We start from the raw sequence: 21,998 nt of genomic DNA, 5'->3' as shown, positions 1-21,998 counted from the left end.
ATATATTGATGTTGAAGCAATGTTTTTTAGCAATCATTTTTAGATATTTTCCTGTAAGGTTGGAATACTTACACATTTTTGAAATATTTTTACTGCCACTATGAAAGATGTAAGATTGACCATATAACATTATCTTATTTTTATGTATATAACAAGTGATCCAGATATGCTACAATCGATGTCCCAATGCAGTGCATTATGTACAATAATTAGGTTTGGATAAGAGACTGATGATGAGTCTTGAGGTATAAGGGAGAAAAACGAGAGAAGAATATTACAAAAATATATTTCAGATAATAATATAATATGATACAAATGAATAAATATTATATTTGTGCATATCACTCAGGTTATGTATCACAAAAGCGTTTTCTTTTAGAAAAAAAATTATGTACTGCATAAAATATTCTCCTTCTTGCTTATTTTCACTAGTGATCATTATACTATTGGAAATAATGATTATTTTTTTATTTAAATTCAGGTCTAAATTCTGAATGGACTTAACAAGGAAGAACAAAAGATCACCCCGTTACAACAAATAAAGAGACAATAAAATTGCTAATGAGATGAAATGGTTTATATTTCTGTGAAAAAAGAGTTGAAAACTATTGTTTCACTGAGTAATTCATATTTCATTTTTGAAAAAATAACATTGCAAAAAAAATTGCAATATTAAAATTATTTATTCTAATAAACTAAATGAGTCTATAGTTTATGTTCAAGTACTATTTTTTTATTTTGATTATTGTAACTAAAACTTTGTTTACTTTTCAACTTAAATGGTGTCCATCTCATATATTTTATTAAAGTGTTTAGGTTATAATAAATGAGAAAATGGTAGATCTGATAGATATTTTTGGAATAAAAATAAGTAGATTGATCCATGATTCATCAAACTAGAAATTGTTATTGTTTTTCTTTGTATATACAATTAGCATAAACACAGTAATTGCTCACCCTGAATTATGTATATCCATTTGTGAAAGATAAAAAAATCTAACTATAAATTAATTTTTAAAAAATTAAAAAAACATATGTAAGAGCTTAGAATATCACAAATAATATTTGATGTCAGTGATAAAAAAAGCAAATAAATAACTAAGATTGCATACATAAATATTTCTTAAAACATATATAAATTACATCTGCAAATATGTCATCACTGGGATGTCCCGTGTCAAGAAAACATTTCACATTATCTTTTTTTATCGAGTTAAATAAATCGAAGAATTCGATAATTAGATTATAATAAAGAATTGTGTGTGGTTTCAAAGCTTTCGTAACTTTTTCAATACTGGTATTTTTATTACAAAAAATATGTTTTTAAGATTTATCTTGAAAATGTCATAAAATCAATGAAACTAGTTACTTTTTATTAAAAATATGCACATTAGTTTATCATACATATTGTGTTTCTATATTAAATTCTATCAATACATAATTAACATTAATATTTTTTACACCTGCCGGTGTTAATATTTTAAGAGTAACTTTTTTTTATATGTAAAAGTGATTGCATAAAGCTTTAGAAATTTTATGAGGTACATGCAATAGAAAATAAAAAAAACTTATTTAGTTTAGAATACACTATGATCAAAAACTTCCGGGAATTTGTATTTTAAATGATACGTGGTTTACCAATTCAAAAATTTTTTTTTTTCTTACATTGGTAAATCTTTCCCCGAAACTTCTGTCAGACGTCAGTGCCATCTGTATCATTAGTAGTTGTTTGGTATTTTACATCAGTCCAGTTTTTGCACTTTGTCGCATTTTAAAATGGCAAAAATATTGAACGTGAGTTTGTTTGAAGTTTTGTGTTTTCAACAAAATTTCTTGTGCCAAGTTGAAGATGCACTTCGTAGTGGATGCCCTTCGACATCAATAACCGATGATAACATAAAAAAAAGTTAAGGAAATCGTGCTCGAAAATCGTCATGCAAGCCTCAGGAGATAGTTGGTGAGCTCAACATCGCGTATGGATTGGCACAGCACTTGAGGTGGATATTTTGTGTATGAAATGCGTTGCCGACTTATGCTAAAAGACCTGAATTTTGTTCAAAAACAGTTCCGAAAGACAGTGGCCAAGGAAATGAGGTAACAAACGATCCTAACATGATGAAACGCATAATTACTGGTGACGAAACATGGGTTTACGAATATGATGTCGAAACTAGCTAACAATCATCTGAGTGGCGCTATAAAAATGTACCAAAACCAAAGAAAGCGCGTCAAAGTTGATAAAAAAAATCAAGGTTGTGCTCACAGTTTTCTTCTGTGACTTTTTCCTGTCAAAAGGAAATGCGACAAAAGAATTGAAAGCCAGCCATTCCTTCATAGGACTATGCAAAGTGTATGGATGAATGGGCTAAGCATTGGCATATGTGCATCGCTTCCGATGGATGCTATTTTGAAGGCAATAAAATAAATTTACCCGAAAGTTAACAAAAAAACTGTTTTATTTACTGGAACTTTTTGATCATAGTGTATGCATGCAGGTATTCTTAAGTATAGATAATTCAAACCTACCATACTTAATTTATTGTAAGAGGTCCGAGGTTTAAACCCTGCCCTAGTTGATCATGGTATCAAATTATGAGATAGCGAATACACATTTTTTTCTAATAAAAAATATTTATGGTTTCTACTACAGTGAGACATTCTAGTAATTTAGCATAAGTGTTGCAAAATTTGATATGGAGTTAACATGTTCGTCATTAAAGCCAGATAAAGACAGCAAACAGTATCGTATCTTTGTCACACAGCAATGATACAATAAATAAACGTTAGATCATATAAATTTCACAATACGGCTCTTAGAATTAGAACAATTTTTTATATATTTTATTTGTTATTGTTTAAACAGTTACAATATTGTAGTTATTGTATCTTGACCATATAACATTGTCATGTGTGGTAAGATTAATTTATTTTGGCCACAAATCGTTTATTTTACATCAGGAAAAAAAATAATCTACCTAACACACCTAAACTCAGTGATGGTAATGAACATTTTCCAATATAATAAAATAAGAACTGTACTCCTATTTTGAAAGTATGATTACTGTAAAAAATAAATAAGTATGTACTATAATTTGTGACGATATTATTTTTTTCATTTAATGTTAGAAATAATTGATAATTATTCTTAATTCATAAATAATCTGTGATATATTTTTATAAAAACCTAATAGTATTAGAGATGCCGCATACAAGACAATTTAAATACAAACAAAATGTATGCTTGTTACTAAAAGAACCACTGTCTAATAATACACTTTGATACGATTGCTACACTAGCTTAACAATGCATGTACTTTATAATTGTTTTTTAAATTTATTTTTTAAAATATTTCTGTTTCATAATGCTTAGAGCAATTGAAAGAAATTGTCATTATTTGAAATCAGAACAACGTCTTGCAAGACGTTTGTCATATGGAATAACTTAAATTGAGAGAACAGTGATGTCTTATACATTTATATTTTAAATTCCTTATTGTATTAAGTCAATAATAATAACAATAAATGATAAATAAAACCTATGAATACTCAACAATCATCTAATATAAGTTATAACATAAAGACGCATTCTTCCTATTTAAAAAAAATTGCTCCATCAACATTTTCAGGGTAGCAATGATAAAATAAATACACACAAACTTTACTTCGGTCTAACAAGCACACACCCATAAAATGTTTAAAAAAAATAATGATGAGGTAGAGAAAATTATGCCATAATAGTTAAAACCCTTCTTTTGCACTGATCAGTGCTTAAAGTACATATTGTACATAATAGCTAAATTTATTCTAATATCAATGATAATGTCACTATAATACCTCACTCGGTCATTGTGAATTGAGAAGAATGTACCTTTATTTCTTCACTCCCTCCTCGTAGGATCAGGTGATTACATAATAAATGAGATAAATCAATACAACTTCATAAGAATTACTTAATTAACTAGGATCTTACAAGCAACATATCACAATCCCATTTAAGGTCGATTTAAAGGCCCGATGTATACAGATAATGTACAGTGGCATCAATTTCAATGTGCACATCAGTTTATTTATTACTCTTTATTTGGAAACAGTATAAATTCACAGGGTTTTGGGATGGAAATTTGGTTAAGTGTTAGTGTTAGTCACAAAATAACAAACATAAATAGTAAACATTATATATATGTCTTATGTGTGAGTAACTTGTGGGCTTGCCTGCTTTCTATACATGTATTTTTAAAAATAAAGAGAAACATATGTCAGTAGAACAGTCGGGTTACTGAGAGAGGCGGTACATATTTGGGTCAGGGCATGTAAGAAATTTTGAAAGTGGTTGATCAGATTCTGGTCTATCGGAATCTTCGTCCATTTCTTGAATGTACACTGGAGATTTGGGTCTTCCCCACTCACTTTCCGGATCGGAGAATATACTTTTGTCATTAATATAGTCTTCCAATGACATCTCTGACATCCCTTCTAATTCTAAAAATCATAAAAAGATTGTCATTTCATATTTTAAGATAAATACTAAGATATGGTGAATATGCAATTTTACTAAACACTAGTAATAATTTATGTGTGGTTTATTTGAATATTTGTTTTACCATTGTCAAAGAAGTTGATTTCATCGTCGGGCCAGTCATTGTCAAATTCCAACTGCTTGTTGACTTCTCTTTCTGTAGGAGACTGTAGAGTTTCAGCTTCGACGTCGGTAACATCATATATTTCTGTTATTTTCACCTACAATTTAAAAGAAGCCAGTTATAAATGTGAATAATATTACATAGTTATGAATATCACAGTTGTTACTAACATTTTATATCAATTATATGACTAACTTTTTAGAATGATAAAGATTAGATAATTTATGGTGCATTCAGCATTTATTGTAATCCCGAGCTTCAAAAAATTATAAAGTCAAACCAGTCTTAAAAAGTATTTGGAATTTGACCCGTTCATTATATTCAATCGTATTTAATGTGTCATCGTAATAGATACTCGCTAATGCTATCAATATAATTATGTGCTATTTATCATTTATATCTTGCAGCTACCAATGAAATATAATATTCAACATTATAGATATACACCAGATGTGCAAATGCACAATTAGGCACAGTAATTAAATGACACGTTTCAATGAAAAATACTATTATTATTTATGATGAGTATGTACAATAAATAGTAATGAAATCAGTATTAAAGATACCTTATTGTTGCTGTCAGTATAATAAAATGCCATGAGAGCGTCATGTTGGGATGTTACATGAAGAATTTGTTCAAAAGTGTCATCATCGAGAGGCAAGTTCTCATTGATTCCAAAACTAGAAGTACTTCTTTCCACTTCACCCAGTCTTGAAACCGTTGAATGTGATCTTAAACCACAAAATTTATTACATTGATGAGTATGTTATACATAGAAAATTAAATAGAGATGACACTTCATATAATGCAAATTTGAAATTGTGTTTTAAAAATGATCAAACAACATTGCTGTGCAAAACACGTAGACAATGTATAAAATACATATTTATGTATTTATATGGTGATAATATAAAACATAAGTTTCAAAGTAAATTTCTATTAAATTAAATTAAATTTGTATGTATATTCAAAATTGTTTTTTATAGTTAGAATCATGACTTATAATGTAACAATATAAAAAAAAGATATAATATTTCCTCTTTTTTGCAAATGTTTGCATTCATTTGACATGTTCTTTTCCCACAAAATATTTTGATTCAACATTCCCTTTCTTTCGCATACATATGTATACTAAATATAACAAAACATGTTCATCGAGTATAATTCTTATATTTTGATTCTAAATTATGTTGTACAGTATTTTTATACTTGCCTACTTATAAATCTACACTTACTTGGTAACATGATGTGGTTCTGTAGTTTTATGATAACCATGTGGACTGGATAACTCTCTTTTGTATATCATTTCTTGGGCTTGGCGTACCAATACTCTACAGACGGCCCAGAATGATAAGTTCATCTTGGGTTTGCAAGCTAATATCCTACGATTACAAATTAATATTAAACATATGTAATTATGTATATCTTTTACAAGTAAATGAAATATGGATGACAGGTATATTTCTGTGATGTTTGTGCATAACTAAAAGAGCAAATAAGTCAATGTTTTTAAATTCCTAATTATTCCCATAAATGCCAGTTTGTTCACACACCACATTAAGAATTTCCAACTGAAAAAGATACCAGCTTTTCCTTTACTGAGTGACAATATTATGCAATCAGTGCAGTATTTATATTTATCACAGAGAAATTAAAAATGGCCTTATCTCATTTGTTCCACAGCATTAAATCTGCAGAAAAACTTGTATTATAAAGCACCACAGAAATATACAATGTGTGTAGCTCATATTTATGTATAAAAAAATATACATATATAATAAAGTACCTACGATAAAAATATAGAATAAATTAATCTGGTCATGTGGAATAATCTATGAAGATGAATGAAATAAATTTGTTTATATTGAATAACCATCAAATGGTAAGAAATTCAAAATAAAAAGTATATATCTTTATATTATATACTTATAAGTTAAAATAATATATTTTTAATAAAATAATGTTAAATAATTTTCTAATTTTTAAAATAAAAACATTTATAATGTGTTAATCACAAACATTTACTAGTAGGATAAAGATAAATACGTCAAATGGTGATATGCTTATCTTCTACTTGAAATATAAAACAAAGATATGTATTCATACAAACTAGTATATTCAGAGGGAAAAATAATATGGACACAGATTCCTTTCTATATTCAAATACCATAAATAATAAAAAGAGTCACAGCAAAGCAAAATGTTACTGATACCTGTAAGCTGCAGGAAAAATATTATGATATGCATAAGTTGACTGAGGTTTTAAGTCTAGAATCTAAAAAACATAAGAAAACCAAGACTGATTGCAATAAGCAACTAACGTGAGGTTTGAAATATGATCTCATATGTATGAGTTTTAAGGCCTGAAGTGGTTGCTTTTGCAGCTGTAAATTTGTATTTATTTTATTTTTCAATAGTAAAATTCAGCCAGACATTATTGCTGAATAAGAGGTTTATGGACAGTCTTATTTGGTAAGGTTGACAAATGAATGAAATATTTAGTCAGACACAAGTCACAAACAAAATCTGATTTCGGGTTCAATTTGACCAAAAGATGTTGTTCCTAAAGTCCTTAAAATATAATCACAGTGAAAATAAATAACGCTTTCTAGCACAGATGAAATACAACGATAATTTACAATAATATACATAAATTTATATAAAACATACACTCAATGAACACAAAACGAATAGATAAACAAAATAACTTATAATAGTTTTTTTTAAAGAGAGTTTTAGACTTTAAATAAAAGGAAAAATGAATCTATGATTAAACTACTTTTCCAGATTGTTTAGTTTCTATTTGATTTAAAAAATCCAAATATAAACTAATCACACGGAGATAAAAAAAAGATTTCTGAAGGCATTTTATAAAGCTTTGATACATAAGTAGGTTTACATTGCATGGAATTTGTATGAACAAGTAAATAAACAAGCAGTAAATAAAACACGTATTTCCAAAAACCCTTCCAACGTTAGACACAATAAATAATACATTTTCCAATTTACCTTAATCGGTACACAATAAGAGTGATAAAGCCTAAGCAACAGCGACATTACCACCGTAATGTGATATTTTACCTCTTTTTAATACTCAAGTGCTTTCCACATCCGCGACGTGTGATCACAACGTTGCCTATGACCCTGTATTGAAGAGTATGAGTCTCAATAGAACCACCAATAAAACTAAACATACAATCATATTATGAACTCTCATTTAGAAAACCTATTACAAGTCGAGGATTTTACTTCATAACAAGTTTGCTGAAAATCAACACATTTATTTACGGTTTAATTAAAATGTGCAATGCTAAAAAAAAGATACTTAAGTACCCACTAATTCAAAACTGTTTTTTATTTTAAAAATAGAAAGACTGGTTGATTCCATACATTTTTTCGTAAAAGAGACAAAAATATTTCTTGTGTTCAATCAGTTTATAATTAAGTAAATTCATTCTTGGAGAAAAGGTATCAAAAGTACAATTTTTTATAATTATTGATACAGCTGTTGTTTTTTTTTAAATCTGTATTTTTAAATTTTGTTGGTAATTTTTTGTTTAATTTTTTTTATTTTTTATCAAAATGTCTTAATACACTTGATATGCTTAGCAAAAGAAATTTTCGCAAAATTAAGAATGTGTTGACCAACGAACAAGAGAAAAATATTAAGTCAATTGAGATAATTTCACAATATTGGTTAATATTTATTCAAATATTTACAAATGATAAGAATTATTCAGTGAGTCAGGTATTTGGGACAATACATTGTGCTCAAACTAGAACAATGAGTGTATGTTAATTGGTTCAGCGACCTCGAGTGAGGATACGGGAGCGATGGAGTTACTTACTTAGTGAATGTGGCGTAAACTATATCCACGGGCAGTGTACAGGGGAGCGTAAGGAGGGAGAGAAGTTTCATGCTGCGATGCTTAAACACCCAATTCATCAAGCCTTGATTTGCCGAGTCTATGGCATTTTGGAACACAGTAACTACGGTATCAGGTAAATTCGCAACTAAGGCTTCCTACGAAAAAGATTGAAAAAATTAACTACTCATGTAGAAATCCAAAATATTTGCTATTCTTAATTTATTTGCATCTAGTATTGGATAGGGTACTGCATGTGTATAAAGTGCAGTGTTATCTTGATAATTGATTGCCTGAAGATAAGATGATATTTCTTACCTGTGATATGCGAGTATTGGTAAATAGTAAAATATTGCAATGATTTTTTTATTATTAAATAAGTATTTCATGATACTAATTACTTAAACTCGCATAATATCAACTAGGGGTAATTTAATATATGTATGTACATGCATAGTTTATTCATTAAAAAGTATCAGTATTTTTGAATGTAGCCTATCTGATCTGTTGTGTTGAAATTAGTAAACAGGGAATGTGGCTAAGTAAATATTTATTCTGATAATATTCCAAATGAAACAATACACAAGGCTTGTTTGGAAAAGAGGCATATCAATAAACAAATACACAATCTTATTGAAAATGAGATATAATTTTTAAACGTTCTTGAACTAAATGCATTCTCAGGATTATAACAATATAATACGGTCCTTATGTATAGTATTATAGTGAAAATCTTATAATAAAAACATCCTTTGAAGGTTATAAACATTCTAAGTGTTTTTCCTTCGACTATAAAGGGGCATGTGTGATTTTATCTTTTTACCAATGCAGTGCCCTATTCACCGTCAGATGTGGATATGGACAAGATGATTTATTTTTTATCACTGCCTCAGGAAGACTGTTGATAGTCAAATTTTATTATGACACGAAAAATGTTGAAATAAAAATTTCACATTTTTAAACATTTTCTAGTTTATTATTTTCTATACAATTCTATTTGTTTGTACCATTTTGATATCATTAATTAATAAAATTATTTATTAATTATATTTTACTTACAGCAAATAGTAGTGTTTATATTAATGGCGAGAAATTTATTTTTAGATGTATCATCCCAGAAAACATTCAGTTGATTGCGAAACGGAAATCAAATCTACTTTTTATGACACTGCGCACTGACACTGAGTCAGCTACAAACACTAAGTTAAAAACATTACAAAACAAGAAGCAGATAATACAATTTATTAATTATATTTATTATAAATGTGCGAACTAAAATAACAAATAGGTAGTATATATACATTTTTCTGCCTCCTGGTGTAATGGTTACCACCTTTTGTTACTATGCATGTGATTTCGGGTTTCATTCCCGATGTGGTCAATATTAAATATTTATTTTGAAAGATGTTTTCTCTCTGCAATAGTCTCTAAACTGACGCCTGAAGTGTAAAACTGATTATTCAGCCTCCAGTTCAATCGGTGTACCGACGTAAGAGGAAGAGCATAATTATAAATAATGAAAAATACAGAAGCTTAATGTATCATGACAAAACAAAAACTACGTAATATTCTATCACCTTATCAATATAGATTATTTTCTTCCTGACTTTTTTTTTTAACACACCCTTAACCTACTAATATGAAAGCTAATCCTTCTCAATAGGGTAATTTCACAAGTCGGAAATAATGTTAAAGATATAATATATATTTAGAATGGATTTTTACGATTCTAATGATATAATTATCAATGTCATCAAAATAAGTTTTCATTTATAATTTTCTGGTTTAAAAATGAGCACATATAAAATGGCCGGCAGTTGGCATCACGTCATTTGACATCACGCGTTATGAATACCAACTGCGCTTCTAATAAACGTTTTGACGCCAAAACGTCATATGTGCCGTTTGTCCTACAGGGTGTGAAACGTCTCGTTTTCAGGTATTTCAAAATTTGCATATTAAAATATTAATACCGTTTTCATAGTAATTTTTATCTTATTTAAAAACAAAAATTATAAAAAACAAGAAAATACCATATTCTCCTAAACTTGCGATCTTCAAACGTTTAATATGTTTTCATTATCTACCAAATTCATGTACGTCCTCTTTCCCGCTTTTTAGAGAAAACACACTATTTTAACAACTTGACACTGACAAAATACGTTAAATAGTACGATGGAATCAATATTTCTTAAAAATAAGACAAAACGTTAAGAAACATACCTGTCTGTGATGTTTGCACTCAAGGCACTCGGGATCATAGTCTACTGAGTCATCGAGAGATTCCTGAATTTGGAAGGTCGACTGAACAGCGAGACAGCGTGTGCATGAGATAAGATTGTTTCTATGCAAGAATCGGAGTGCATCATCAAATCCTTGCTTACACATGTTGCTTAATACTTCTGGTTTCGGGGGGAACAGAATTCGAGTGAATCTGTTAATGTTCTGCTTTGAGAGTTCGATACTTGTATTTGCCACATTTACCTAAAATAATATTTTATTGAGTTCATATTAACAATAGTTTTAGCAATTTATTTTTATTGGAACCCTTCATTGTGTTTTTTAAAAAAATATTTTTGACTTAAAAATAAAAAAAATATGTTAAAAATGGATGGAAAAATAGTTTTAAAAATCCTTGAAAGAAAATATTAGGAAAAACAGGTACGTGTCAAATTTGCTACACTATGCTATGGTTATACTTGGAAACATTAGGTATGAAAAAATGTGTTAATCTTAAATATATGTATTTATTGATGGAAGAGAGATATCAATTTTTATATTTTGTAATACATAATTGTACAGCACATTGACATTTTAATTTAGGCGATTTACAGCGTTGTCTTGATTCATGTACCATCCAATGATTTGTTTTATCTTTGCGAAGTTCAGATGGAAGAACCTGAGCCTCGGCTCAGTATGTAATTGACAACATCACAAAATCATTTGCATTAGGTAATTTTATGGTCATTTTTGTGGTATGTAGCAAATTAGATACACCGTGCAATTAAGGGTTAAGTGGAAATAGAACATACATGGGAGCAAAAAAAAACCTCAACAAATCAAATCAAAATAATACCAGCATTTTCATGGACGAGCTATATTAAGTGAAAATGCAAACTAAATTTCTTTGTTTAATTGGCATCAATTTTAGTTGAATAATGAGTAATGAAAGATTTCAAGGTGCTGGTGACCCAGATGTAGTAATTATTACTAATTAGTAAAAAGTAGAGCAACTCAAATGAAATTATTTGAGCGATGGTGAAATGCTTGAATAAATGTTAAAACTGCTATTTTTCAGCATACACAGTTAAATTGAATTTCTCAAAACATTGCATTTTGTATGCAAGTGCCGGTGAAGTGAATCTTTAATATGTCCCCAATGTCAGTCAGTTAACATTAACATAAAAAAATGCAAATATTATTGGATAATAGAGGAAAATGGCACAGCACGTTTATGAATAATTACATAACTCAAGACGTAAGTCGTAAAATATGACGCAAACGTTTAATAATGTCCTTCACCTTGTAATGCATGAAAAAATATGTTTTGGAGTTTTGAGATAATTCTAATAAAACAAAGATAACAGATTGTATTATTTATATTGTAAAAATAATCTCACGTGAAAAAGTTGAGAGCTCAGATCCCTTGGACATATGTCACTTTCTCCGCAGAAAGGACTCACGGTGATGGTGTTCTCATCGAGAATAGGTAAGTTGTCACTGAAGCCACCATCCATATATCGAATGCCGTGGAATCTGGGTGGAAGTAAGCCTGAGAAAACTGGGATAAAGCATGATGCCAGTAAAGCCTAAAATAAAAGTAATACATTGAGAAAATGTAATAACAAAAAATAATTTAAATGATAAATAATAATGCACAACAGTTTTAAATCTTATCACTTTTAATTCCACAGGGCCGATCATATAAGTTTTTATGTAAAATGTAATATATTTTTGTAACTTTAAGAATTGATAGTTTAATAAATCCCGTCAGTCGCTTTAGCATTGAAAGAGATCAATATATATAAATCAAATAAATAAATAAAATATTTATAATTTGTAATATCATAAATTTTCAATTCATATAATTTTTACACTTCTTTTTACCTAAAAGGTCACTGTTAATGTTTTACATAGAACCTGTATATTTTTAATGTACATTTTACTGAGCTGAATGAATCGGGTTGCAAACTCAAGGATCAGAGGTCTGAGGTTCGAACCCCACTCTACCCCAACATGATTTCCATTTTATAATAGTGAGTTATTTACAACTTGTTGAAAACAGATCCAAAATTGATTGGGTAAATAAAAAGAACGTAATTTTTAAACATATTTTTAAAAAATAAATAAAAAATAATTTCATGTATTTTTGTTTTGATAAATCGATTTACCTTACTTGAAATGCGGATATGCATATTTCTAAACAAAGCTAGAAAGACTATTTCCAACTATTTATAAATAATCTTCAGTGATATTTTATAAACTTGCTGATATAACTCAATAGCTATTAACAGAGATAAAAAAATTAAATACAAACTACCGATTCTTGTTAAAAAATTGCTAGAGATTATTTATGCAATTAAGGCTGGGATTAAAGGGTTATTATGATATAATTCGGATTAAGAGTTAATAATTTATTGATCCAAATACATTTTAATCTGACTAGGCATGTATTGTATGATAATGGATACTGATGCTTTTGTATACATTGATTGATGTTTTGAATGGTATCTACATTTATACAATAAGAAAATTGTAATATAATAAAAAAGAGGAATATTTTAAATATTTATTCCATTAAAATGTTTGCTAGTTATATACAAATCGGATTAAAATGTTGTTTTTTGTTTACAATATTTTGTCAGAACATTTTTCAAAATACTAAATATCAGAGGGTCAGATGTCTTGCAGGACACCTGTTGGCACAGTGCGGGATGCTGTGCAACTTGGTTATAATCTTAGACTATACCATGTCTGCGTAATATATAAATGCGAAATCACTACAATGAGGAAGTTCATTGCTACGAGAAATTGGATATAAAAAATGCTTTTTTACGCACGTTAAAAATTAGAGCATTCAATTATACGGCGAAGCTTGAAATGTATGAAAAAAATAATAAAAACAAAATACTTTGAACGACGTTACTAGTTTTTCCGAATCAACCAATGATCGAGTGTTGTGATAGATTTCCGGTTTACGGGAAGTAAATTTACTAATCAGCAGAACATACCAAAGAGAACTTGTGACGTCACATACGGAGTAATTTTTAAATTTTAAAAATCATAGTGCTGATAATACGATACACAAAAATATTTCAAGTTTTTATTGGTTTAGTTTGATAGTCTATAAACAAATAATAAAATGTAAAAAATCCACTGAAATCCCTCATTTCTTATTTATATTATACATATTTTTGACAGTTGATTGGTTTTGTAATTATCTGTCTCATTAGGTAAGATTGTATGGAGGAAGGAATGAAAAACATTTAAAAACAAAAATAATTAACTTTTAACTTTGAAAAAAAAAAAAAAACTAAGATAATAAATTTAATATGTAACCTGTAGAAGATCTTGTTTGCTGTTGAATTGTGAGACAATGACGTTTTTTCCATCATAAACTCTGGTCAGGGAGATGTGTAGTTTACCGCTAACTTTGATGTGAGCATCATTAGGCAAGAACTTAGCCAAACCTTCCAGAAGGACACTCTGCACGTTGAAGGAGGGACTAAAAGGACCCAGGGAACCTGACCGTGCCTCGCTAATAACACGCAGCATATCGCTCGTAATCTCCCCTTTAAAGAACAAAAATATAACACTTATATATAATATAAAATTAAAATAGATATAAAGAACAATTTTGAGGAGTGGATGTGAGAGTTGAAAAGATAAAATAATATTTAATGACTGCAAGTATACATACTAATATTATTACAATATATATATTAATTTTGTTTATTTGTAATAATGATTAATTATTAGCTTATGAGTGTACATCATTTAGTTCAAAATAACAACAAAATAAAAAAATATTGATTTATTTCTCCATGTTCAGGCGGAAAAGAATTCAGTTCTGTGAATGAATTTTGGACAGGTGTTTTTGACTCAATAGCTGTTTTCAGGTAAAAATCCTGTAAAAAGAAATCGAGTGGAGATAAGTCTGCCTTATAGTGTTTACTGTATACTGCTCTCATAAGCTTTTTGGTTTAGTATGTTTTTGACATAAATAAATAAATATGAGGTAATTTTCCATAAGAAATTTCGAACCATTTGGTATAATGTATATAACCTGAACTACTGAGCTCAATAAAGTTAAATATCCCTACTAGAAACCTCAGACAAAACTTACTCTTTCATACCAATAACCATAGAACTAACTATGGTTTTCATTACCCTCGTGTCATGTCATGATAGCAATCTCAAAAATGTCTACTTTTCGCTTTTCCAATTGGTGGCTGCCTATGGCATAATTGGCTGGGGAGGTCGCTCGACAATTGTCATGGACCCCCTCCCTAATCAACACGCAAAAACTAATCCTTAGAGTTATGCTTCGGTGTCCTCCGACTTATCCATCTGAACCATTATTTCAATTGTTAAAGGTACTTGATATCCGAAAAATTTATATTAAGAAAGTATTGACAATTTTTTGGCCAGGCGACTACGGAAGGAGGTCCCAACGGAATGCCTGTACGAGGTTTTCGCGTCACCTAAACTACTTAATACCGAGAACAAGTACGATGTTTTCTCGGAAAAACTTTCCATATATAGCTCCAAGAGTGTTCAACGTCTTGGATGAACATATTAAGTTCTCCAAAAACACGTCTATATTTAAGATGAAGATCCACAATTGGATTTTATCGAGGGGTAGAGACCACTGTATAAGATTGCTTCGGGAATAAATATATAATATCGATGCTGTCTTCATTATTATTTGTAAACATATATTTTAACTTTATTATTATGTTTATTAAATTACATATTCTACCATATATGCAGATGTGTTACTATTATTACTTTATTGTATTATTTTGTATTTATTTTTACTATCAATTAATTACCGAATTGAATTATAAAATTACTATAAATTATTAATAACATATTGCCATGTATTATTATATAACTTTTCTACATTCCATTTTACGACATGAATAAATTTTTATTATTTATATTTTTCGATTATTATTTTGTATATTGTTTTGATTATTTTGTATGTTGTTTAATATGTTAATAAATGTTTTTGATTTATATATAGAAGAGTCCCGACTTAACACGGAATTTTCTAACAAGTCGGGACATAAAAAATATAATTGTGCTCTATGATAAAATTGTGTATTTTGTGCATTAAATAAATAAATATGCCTAGAATTCTTAGGTCTGCCAACAAACATACCAGTTTTGATTTCTTTGATAACAAGTTGTCTTCTTTCAAACGATCACTGAATCAAATTCAATTATAAACACCTCTCTCCCGCTTCCGCTTCCACTCCCACAAAGTCTACCATATACCATTGTGTCTTTCTACTTTTCTTTATAATAATTTTCTATGCATAAATATGCCATTGGGCGTATATATAAATAAATAAATAAAGCAACAAGCAGTAAAAAAAATATTTCAGTACGAAAAACAATACAATGTTTTTTTAAGCACAGTATCTAGAGATGCAAAAACACAGTGTAGATATGACACAAACAGGTTTTATGCTTAGAAACAATTGACATACTGTGATTTTCTAACAAAAACTATACTAAGTAAATATTACATATTCATTTCATTACTCATCTTTACTACCCAATAATTATTGAGTTTTCGATTGTAGTGTTAATAAATTATTATTGTTCATTACAAAAACTAAGATAATTAGTCTTAAGATCCTTATTATTCTTATTCTTAGAGGTGGGGTTCAGTGCTATGCTTTAAGATTCTGATGTCACAGCGACCTGTGAAGTTCTATTGTAAAGGGCCCCCGTGAATAGTTCTCGCCCTCCAATCCCAGGTCTATAAAGAGCCTGGCTGCTGTGTGGAAGGCGAGGGTTCTCATTTTGCTAAATATCCCCCTCCAAGCCCAGGTGGCAAGGTGTTTGTTCAATCTGCATTGCCTTGTAAGGGTTCTAGTGATAACCCTCACTTGATTTCAGTTGAGCTTTATTAGGTCGAAGGCAAACCTTTGCGAGTACCCTTTTATCAGTTCCTTCGCATGGTGCTGACCAGGTACTTTTGCCAAAGCATTACGCTCTGCTTCCTGGCCCATGAACTAAGCTCGTTACGAGGAGCACATTTGGGCAACGCACAGTAGGGCTCAGGGCCTATTTGGGCTGTCTCAGCTCCCAGCCTTGCCAATTCATCAGCTTTTTCGTTACTTAAGATTCCCATGTAATTGGTTTAAAATGTCATAGTAAAAATTACATGTTTAGGTACAAGTTATAAAATAATGTTAATCGGTCAAAGAGAAAGGCGCAGAAGCTTAAAAATTAGAATAAGCCTAGATTAAGAAATAGGTGAAATTGAATGATAGTGGCTCATCAAAATTTGATATGATGTAATAATAAAAGTGTGCGAAAAACTTTTTATCAAGTTTGTTTAAAGGTCACTGATATCAACCCAATAAGCTTTATGAGAAGATAACATTTGTTTAATTAAAAATAAGCAATAATCATTGTAATCAATTTTATCTCACTTTGTGACGTTTATCGTCAGATAATGCGAAGTAAGTATTTTGGTATTCAAACTTCAACCCCGTTTAGATCAATCACCTTTACAATGTTGACTGATTAATATGCAGGTATTCACAATACAGAGAGCATTTATATAATTTGAATGAGATTATGAATAAGAATATAAAGCAGTATTTTTGGCTGATTTGAAAAACAAAACCTTCTTCTTCATTGTTTTAAATTATGAGCGTCACGGTCTCCGGGGACATCAAGCACTAGACATATATATGGTACGTCTCCATTTCTCCTGCTCATAAACTAAGCTGACAGCAGGGATTAACGAGGAATCAGATCCTTTTGCTTGCTTACCCTCTACTCTTTAAATCTACTCTCAAACTCTGTGCTCTTTAAATCACGCCTGAAAAAACATCTTCTTTTTCTTCTTTAATCTTTCCTTTTTTCTTATCTCTTTATTCCCTTTTCGCATTAAAGACTAGGATCAATATTTATTTATTAACACATCGTCAGTACGCCGGCAATATCTGTGAAATGATTTTTCTTTTTCAAAAGTATTTTTTATTTCTCTTGATTGAATCTCAGATTATACAACTTTGTTACAATAAAACATACATAAATATTTTTTCAAAACAAAATGACATACCTATTTTCCTCGTTTTGTTGTCAATAAAAAAATATGAAAAAAAAACATTACAGGGTACATTGTTTTCTTAATCTCTAATAATCTAGTCCTATTTTTGTACTTATTTTATTTAATTTTTTCTCGTATTATTACTAATATGTATGTACAAAACGTTAAATGAATAATAAAAACTCTCTGTTACTACCAGCTTTCTGATACTTTTATTCTTTATCGCTATATTATGACTGAAATAAGATTTTATCCTATTTTTGCATGTTGTGGAGTCATTAGTTTATTAGTGGTTTCTGGAGGAGAGACGTTTGTGCTTCTTGCATTTCACATATGGCATAGCATCTAGCACCAAATTTTAGACACCGAGCTTATGTCTTTAATTTTTTTCCCAGTGTCCATGTTTGTACACATCAATAATGCCTAATCCATAATTCATTTATAGGGATAGCTTCATACAGCATTGGTACATCGATTGCCAAGTATCTAAATTATTTGTTACATAATAAGAAAAACAGTCTTGTTCTTCACCAGTCCAAGGAAATAATGAAATATGGCAGTAAAAAAGCACCCTTAAAAATATTTCAATTCAATTTTGTTGGAATCAAACCCGGGGCATTATGCACAATAGTCTAATGTATTAATTAAGTACTACATGTTTGTGAATCAGAAAATATAATTAATATTACACAAATAGTATTTTATTTCTTTTTTAACCTTTCCCTTACTGTCCTAAAAACACTCGCGCATTACGGTGCTGTGTAGTAACTACACATTAAAAAATAAGAGATTTAAAAAGGGAAAAATGGAATATTCATAGAAAATGGCTTTAATTAAGCATAATTTAATTCAAAGATGATAATATTTTAAATCGAAGTGTTGAAAACATGAAAAAACCATTGGGTATTGCTAACGACTCGGGCGAAACGTGCACCCGCGCCAACTTCCCGAAAGCTACTAAGTAGCTAGTACTGGATTACGTGACTGGACATGTAGTGGACATGTAATGCCAAGTGTTATTGATATACTGTGAGTATACTTTTGATGATATTTGTAATTTATCCCCGATTTCCGATAAAATGCTTTTTTGTGCCTAATAAGTAATAAGTACTTATTATTTAATAACAAATTATTTCAGTCGATACGTAAATGTGTAATGGAGGAATACTGAAAATCTAAACCCAATATTTATTAGATTTATAAAGATATTAAACTTATTAGACGCAATGTTTACTAGCTACACATCACCGGGGAGGGAGGGTTAAATACATACATATTTTTAAAATTAGAGACAAAGAGAATGGGTTTATCAAATAAAGAAATCTCACCATGAGGTAATTATTTGAGACATGAAAATTTATATGTTTTTAGTATAATATTTGTATTTATTTATTGGCTTGTGGACAGCATTTTATTTAAAGGAATAACCCGCAAAGTCTCTATTTTAGAGACTTGTCAGCAGGTAGGGAAGAAAAGATACGGAAGGAAGTTATGAATTATACACCACAACACCCTGACCAATTGAGATAAAATTTTTGTTTGATTTTTTTCTTGCAACTGGCGGGAATCGAACCCGCGATGCCAGTTTCACAGTTGGCCGTATAACCAACTAAGCCACGACGCCTGACAGGATCATTTATATTATGTTGAATTTCATCAGGAAAAACAGCATAAATGACATAAATAAAGATGTATAAAATATTGTATAATATGCATGCATTCAGTTAAAGATTTTCACAAACAGTTTTAAGACCTTATAATGACTTCCGTGGTGTAATGGCTTAGATGTTTGCCTGGGGTTTCAAGATCGATTTCCGGGGAGACGACAATTTATTTTTTCTTAAAAATGGATTAATTAAGAATGTGAACTAAAATTCCTATAAAATGATAACTTGCAAAATAAATAGGTAAACATGCGATACATGTTGTAACATATTTCAAAGTGTTGGGTAAAAATGTTTATTTATTGTAGCTTGTAAAAGTTGCATCATATTGGAAATAGTGAGTTGCCTAAGAGACAGTATAATATTTTTTTAAATTATTAAATCAATATAATTTATAGCTAAATTTGGCGGCCTCCGTGGTGTAGTGGTCAAGACGCTTGACTCACAAACGGAAGGTTCCGGGTTCGATTCCCGGTGAGAACACAAAAATTGAATGTGATTTTTCTCAAGCCTGGGTATTCTGTGATGTAATTCACCACTGTAATTGGGCGTCCTGGCCTGTTGTGGTGCAAAAATAAATATTGAATATTAATATTAAATAAATAAATTGACAAAACTGTAAATTAAGGCTGTAGTCTAGTAAAACGCACAGAAAGGTAAGAAAATAGGACGATTTTATCATATCACGAGTAGGTACATCAAATATCTACTAATGAATTAGGAATTATTGAACTAATGAAAAGTAGAGTTGTAAATACTTGCAGGTACATTATGTTCCGAGGTCTATTACATTGTCTAGTAGTTAGCGCATTTAACAACTATGCCTGGAGTTCTGTATTCGATTACCGATAAGTTTGACATGAAATATCCACGGTCCGTACATTACATATACTACGGAATCTGCGTTTTGCGAGGTTTACAGGAGAACAAAAACAAAGCTAGTATACGTTTTTCAGGTTTTGCAAAATACGTAATTAACAAAGTAAGGTAACATAATCAATCAAGTACAACTCCGGAGCAATATTAAGCATAAAATAATGGAAAAAAACAGTAAGTAAGTACCATCGATATATTTTGGATTTATTTATTGGTGATAATTTTCTAAAAAAAGTTCACGCAGGTGAAAGTAATTGAGAAAAAATTAGCATTAATCGAATTAAAGGCGAGTTTCATGCAGGTTTAAACAGGTACTATCAATATTGTATAGAAAGTTGAATCTATTAAATGTGAAAGTAAAAGTTAATGAAATGCGCGGAGAAAGGTACGGTGGCAATAAAAATTACTCGGGACAACGAGAAGATACATCGAAAGAGATGAAATTAAAATTATAAATCAGATAATCGTAAAACTAAGTTTACGTCACTGATAAGAAATGACATGACTCTTGTTTACGCGCTTGTGAAGGTTACAAAACAAAGCGGATTTCGTAGCGTGACGTTATTGATAGTCACAGAATGAATCAAAATCTTACCTAAAGGAAGATCACAAAGCAAGCAACATGCTGATATGGCTCCAGCTGAAGCTCCCGATATTTTATCTAATAACAAATGCGGCGCATATTTTCTGAAACATACAGCCACCCCGACATGATAAATTCCTAGAAAACCACATCCTGCGAATGATAGATTCATAATATTCTCTTATTTGTAACAAAAACACAATCACTCCGCACTGAACCGATGTATTTTGATAACTATATTCGAGTAAACGTCGACGAATTATTATAAATACGCTACGGCCCACTATCAATCGCGAGTGACAAAAAGTAAACAGCTGATAACGGTCACAAGTCTCAACATGACATTTCGTTACAATACTGCCATCTAGCGGCTAATTGCGAAATATAAATATAATATAAATACAGCCCTATAGGGCTGTCCACATTACTAAATAGTAATCGATTGATCGATGGAAAACGATTTGATCGATTTTAGGTCCTACTTGCCTAAAATGAGGAACTTAACCCTACGGGAAATTGGATACAAAAAATGTTTTCTTGTGCGCGGTAAAAATTAGAGCATTACAGCAAGGTTTCTTGAAAATGTACGAAAAAGATAATAAAAACGCACTGATATGATGAGAGCTGTGAAAGATATCTGATTTTCTTACCGTAAACAAACCAATCGGGAGAACTGACAGAGAAGAACATTTGACGTCAAACGCGGAGTTCTTTCAGATATACAATACTTTACAAAATCGCAGCGCTGATAATACTTTATATTTAGTTTAACAAACAAAAAATAAAATAAAAACACTGAACTTCCTCATTGACAATAAAAAGTAAAAAGGAAAAATAACCCAAATAATATCAAAATAATAAACAAAAGTAAATAGGTACATAAAAAAGTTTATGATGCAAATGTTGATGGATTCAGATAATCAGAAAGACTAAGAGACGTTGCCTGACTAATATTTTTTTTAACTTAAAGATGGACATGTCAAAAGTCATAATAATCATCGTGCTAGCATGAGAATATGCACGAATGCACATGAAGCAAGGTCTGAATGCAAATACAAAGTTTTATCCTC

General features: G+C 29.9%; 1 protein-coding gene across 2 annotated transcripts; it reads right to left on the bottom strand.

The window, feature by feature from the left end:
• Nucleotides 1-853: 853 nt before the first annotated feature.
• LOC148284662 (1-acylglycerol-3-phosphate O-acyltransferase Pnpla3-like) lies at nt 854-21,300 on the bottom strand. Of its 2 annotated transcripts, XM_088235993.1 has the most exons (10): nt 20,941-21,250; nt 14,067-14,299; nt 12,128-12,316; nt 10,731-10,991; nt 8,490-8,665; nt 7,723-7,785; nt 5,877-6,023; nt 5,207-5,372; nt 4,602-4,737; nt 854-4,479 (listed from the first exon to the last, which is right to left on the bottom strand). In XM_088235993.1, exons 1-10 carry the CDS (start codon nt 21,098-21,100, stop codon nt 4,274-4,276), a joined length of 1,737 nt encoding a protein of 578 aa, XP_088092119.1. In that variant the 5' UTR covers nt 21,101-21,250; the 3' UTR covers nt 854-4,273. The 2 variants fall into 2 exon arrangements, with proteins under 2 accessions (XP_088092119.1, XP_088092127.1); XM_088236001.1 differs by lacking the exon at nt 7,723-7,785 and having other exon boundaries at nt 20,941-21,300.
• Nucleotides 21,301-21,998: the final 698 nt, after the last annotated feature.

This window comes from Micrasema longulum, unplaced genomic scaffold, assembly GCF_059751315.1.
Source record: "Micrasema longulum isolate JH-2025_06_02 unplaced genomic scaffold, ASM5975131v1 h1tg000097l, whole genome shotgun sequence".
NCBI lineage: Eukaryota > Metazoa > Arthropoda > Insecta > Trichoptera > Brachycentridae > Micrasema > Micrasema longulum.
This window is presented reverse-complemented; position numbering and strand designations above follow the sequence as displayed.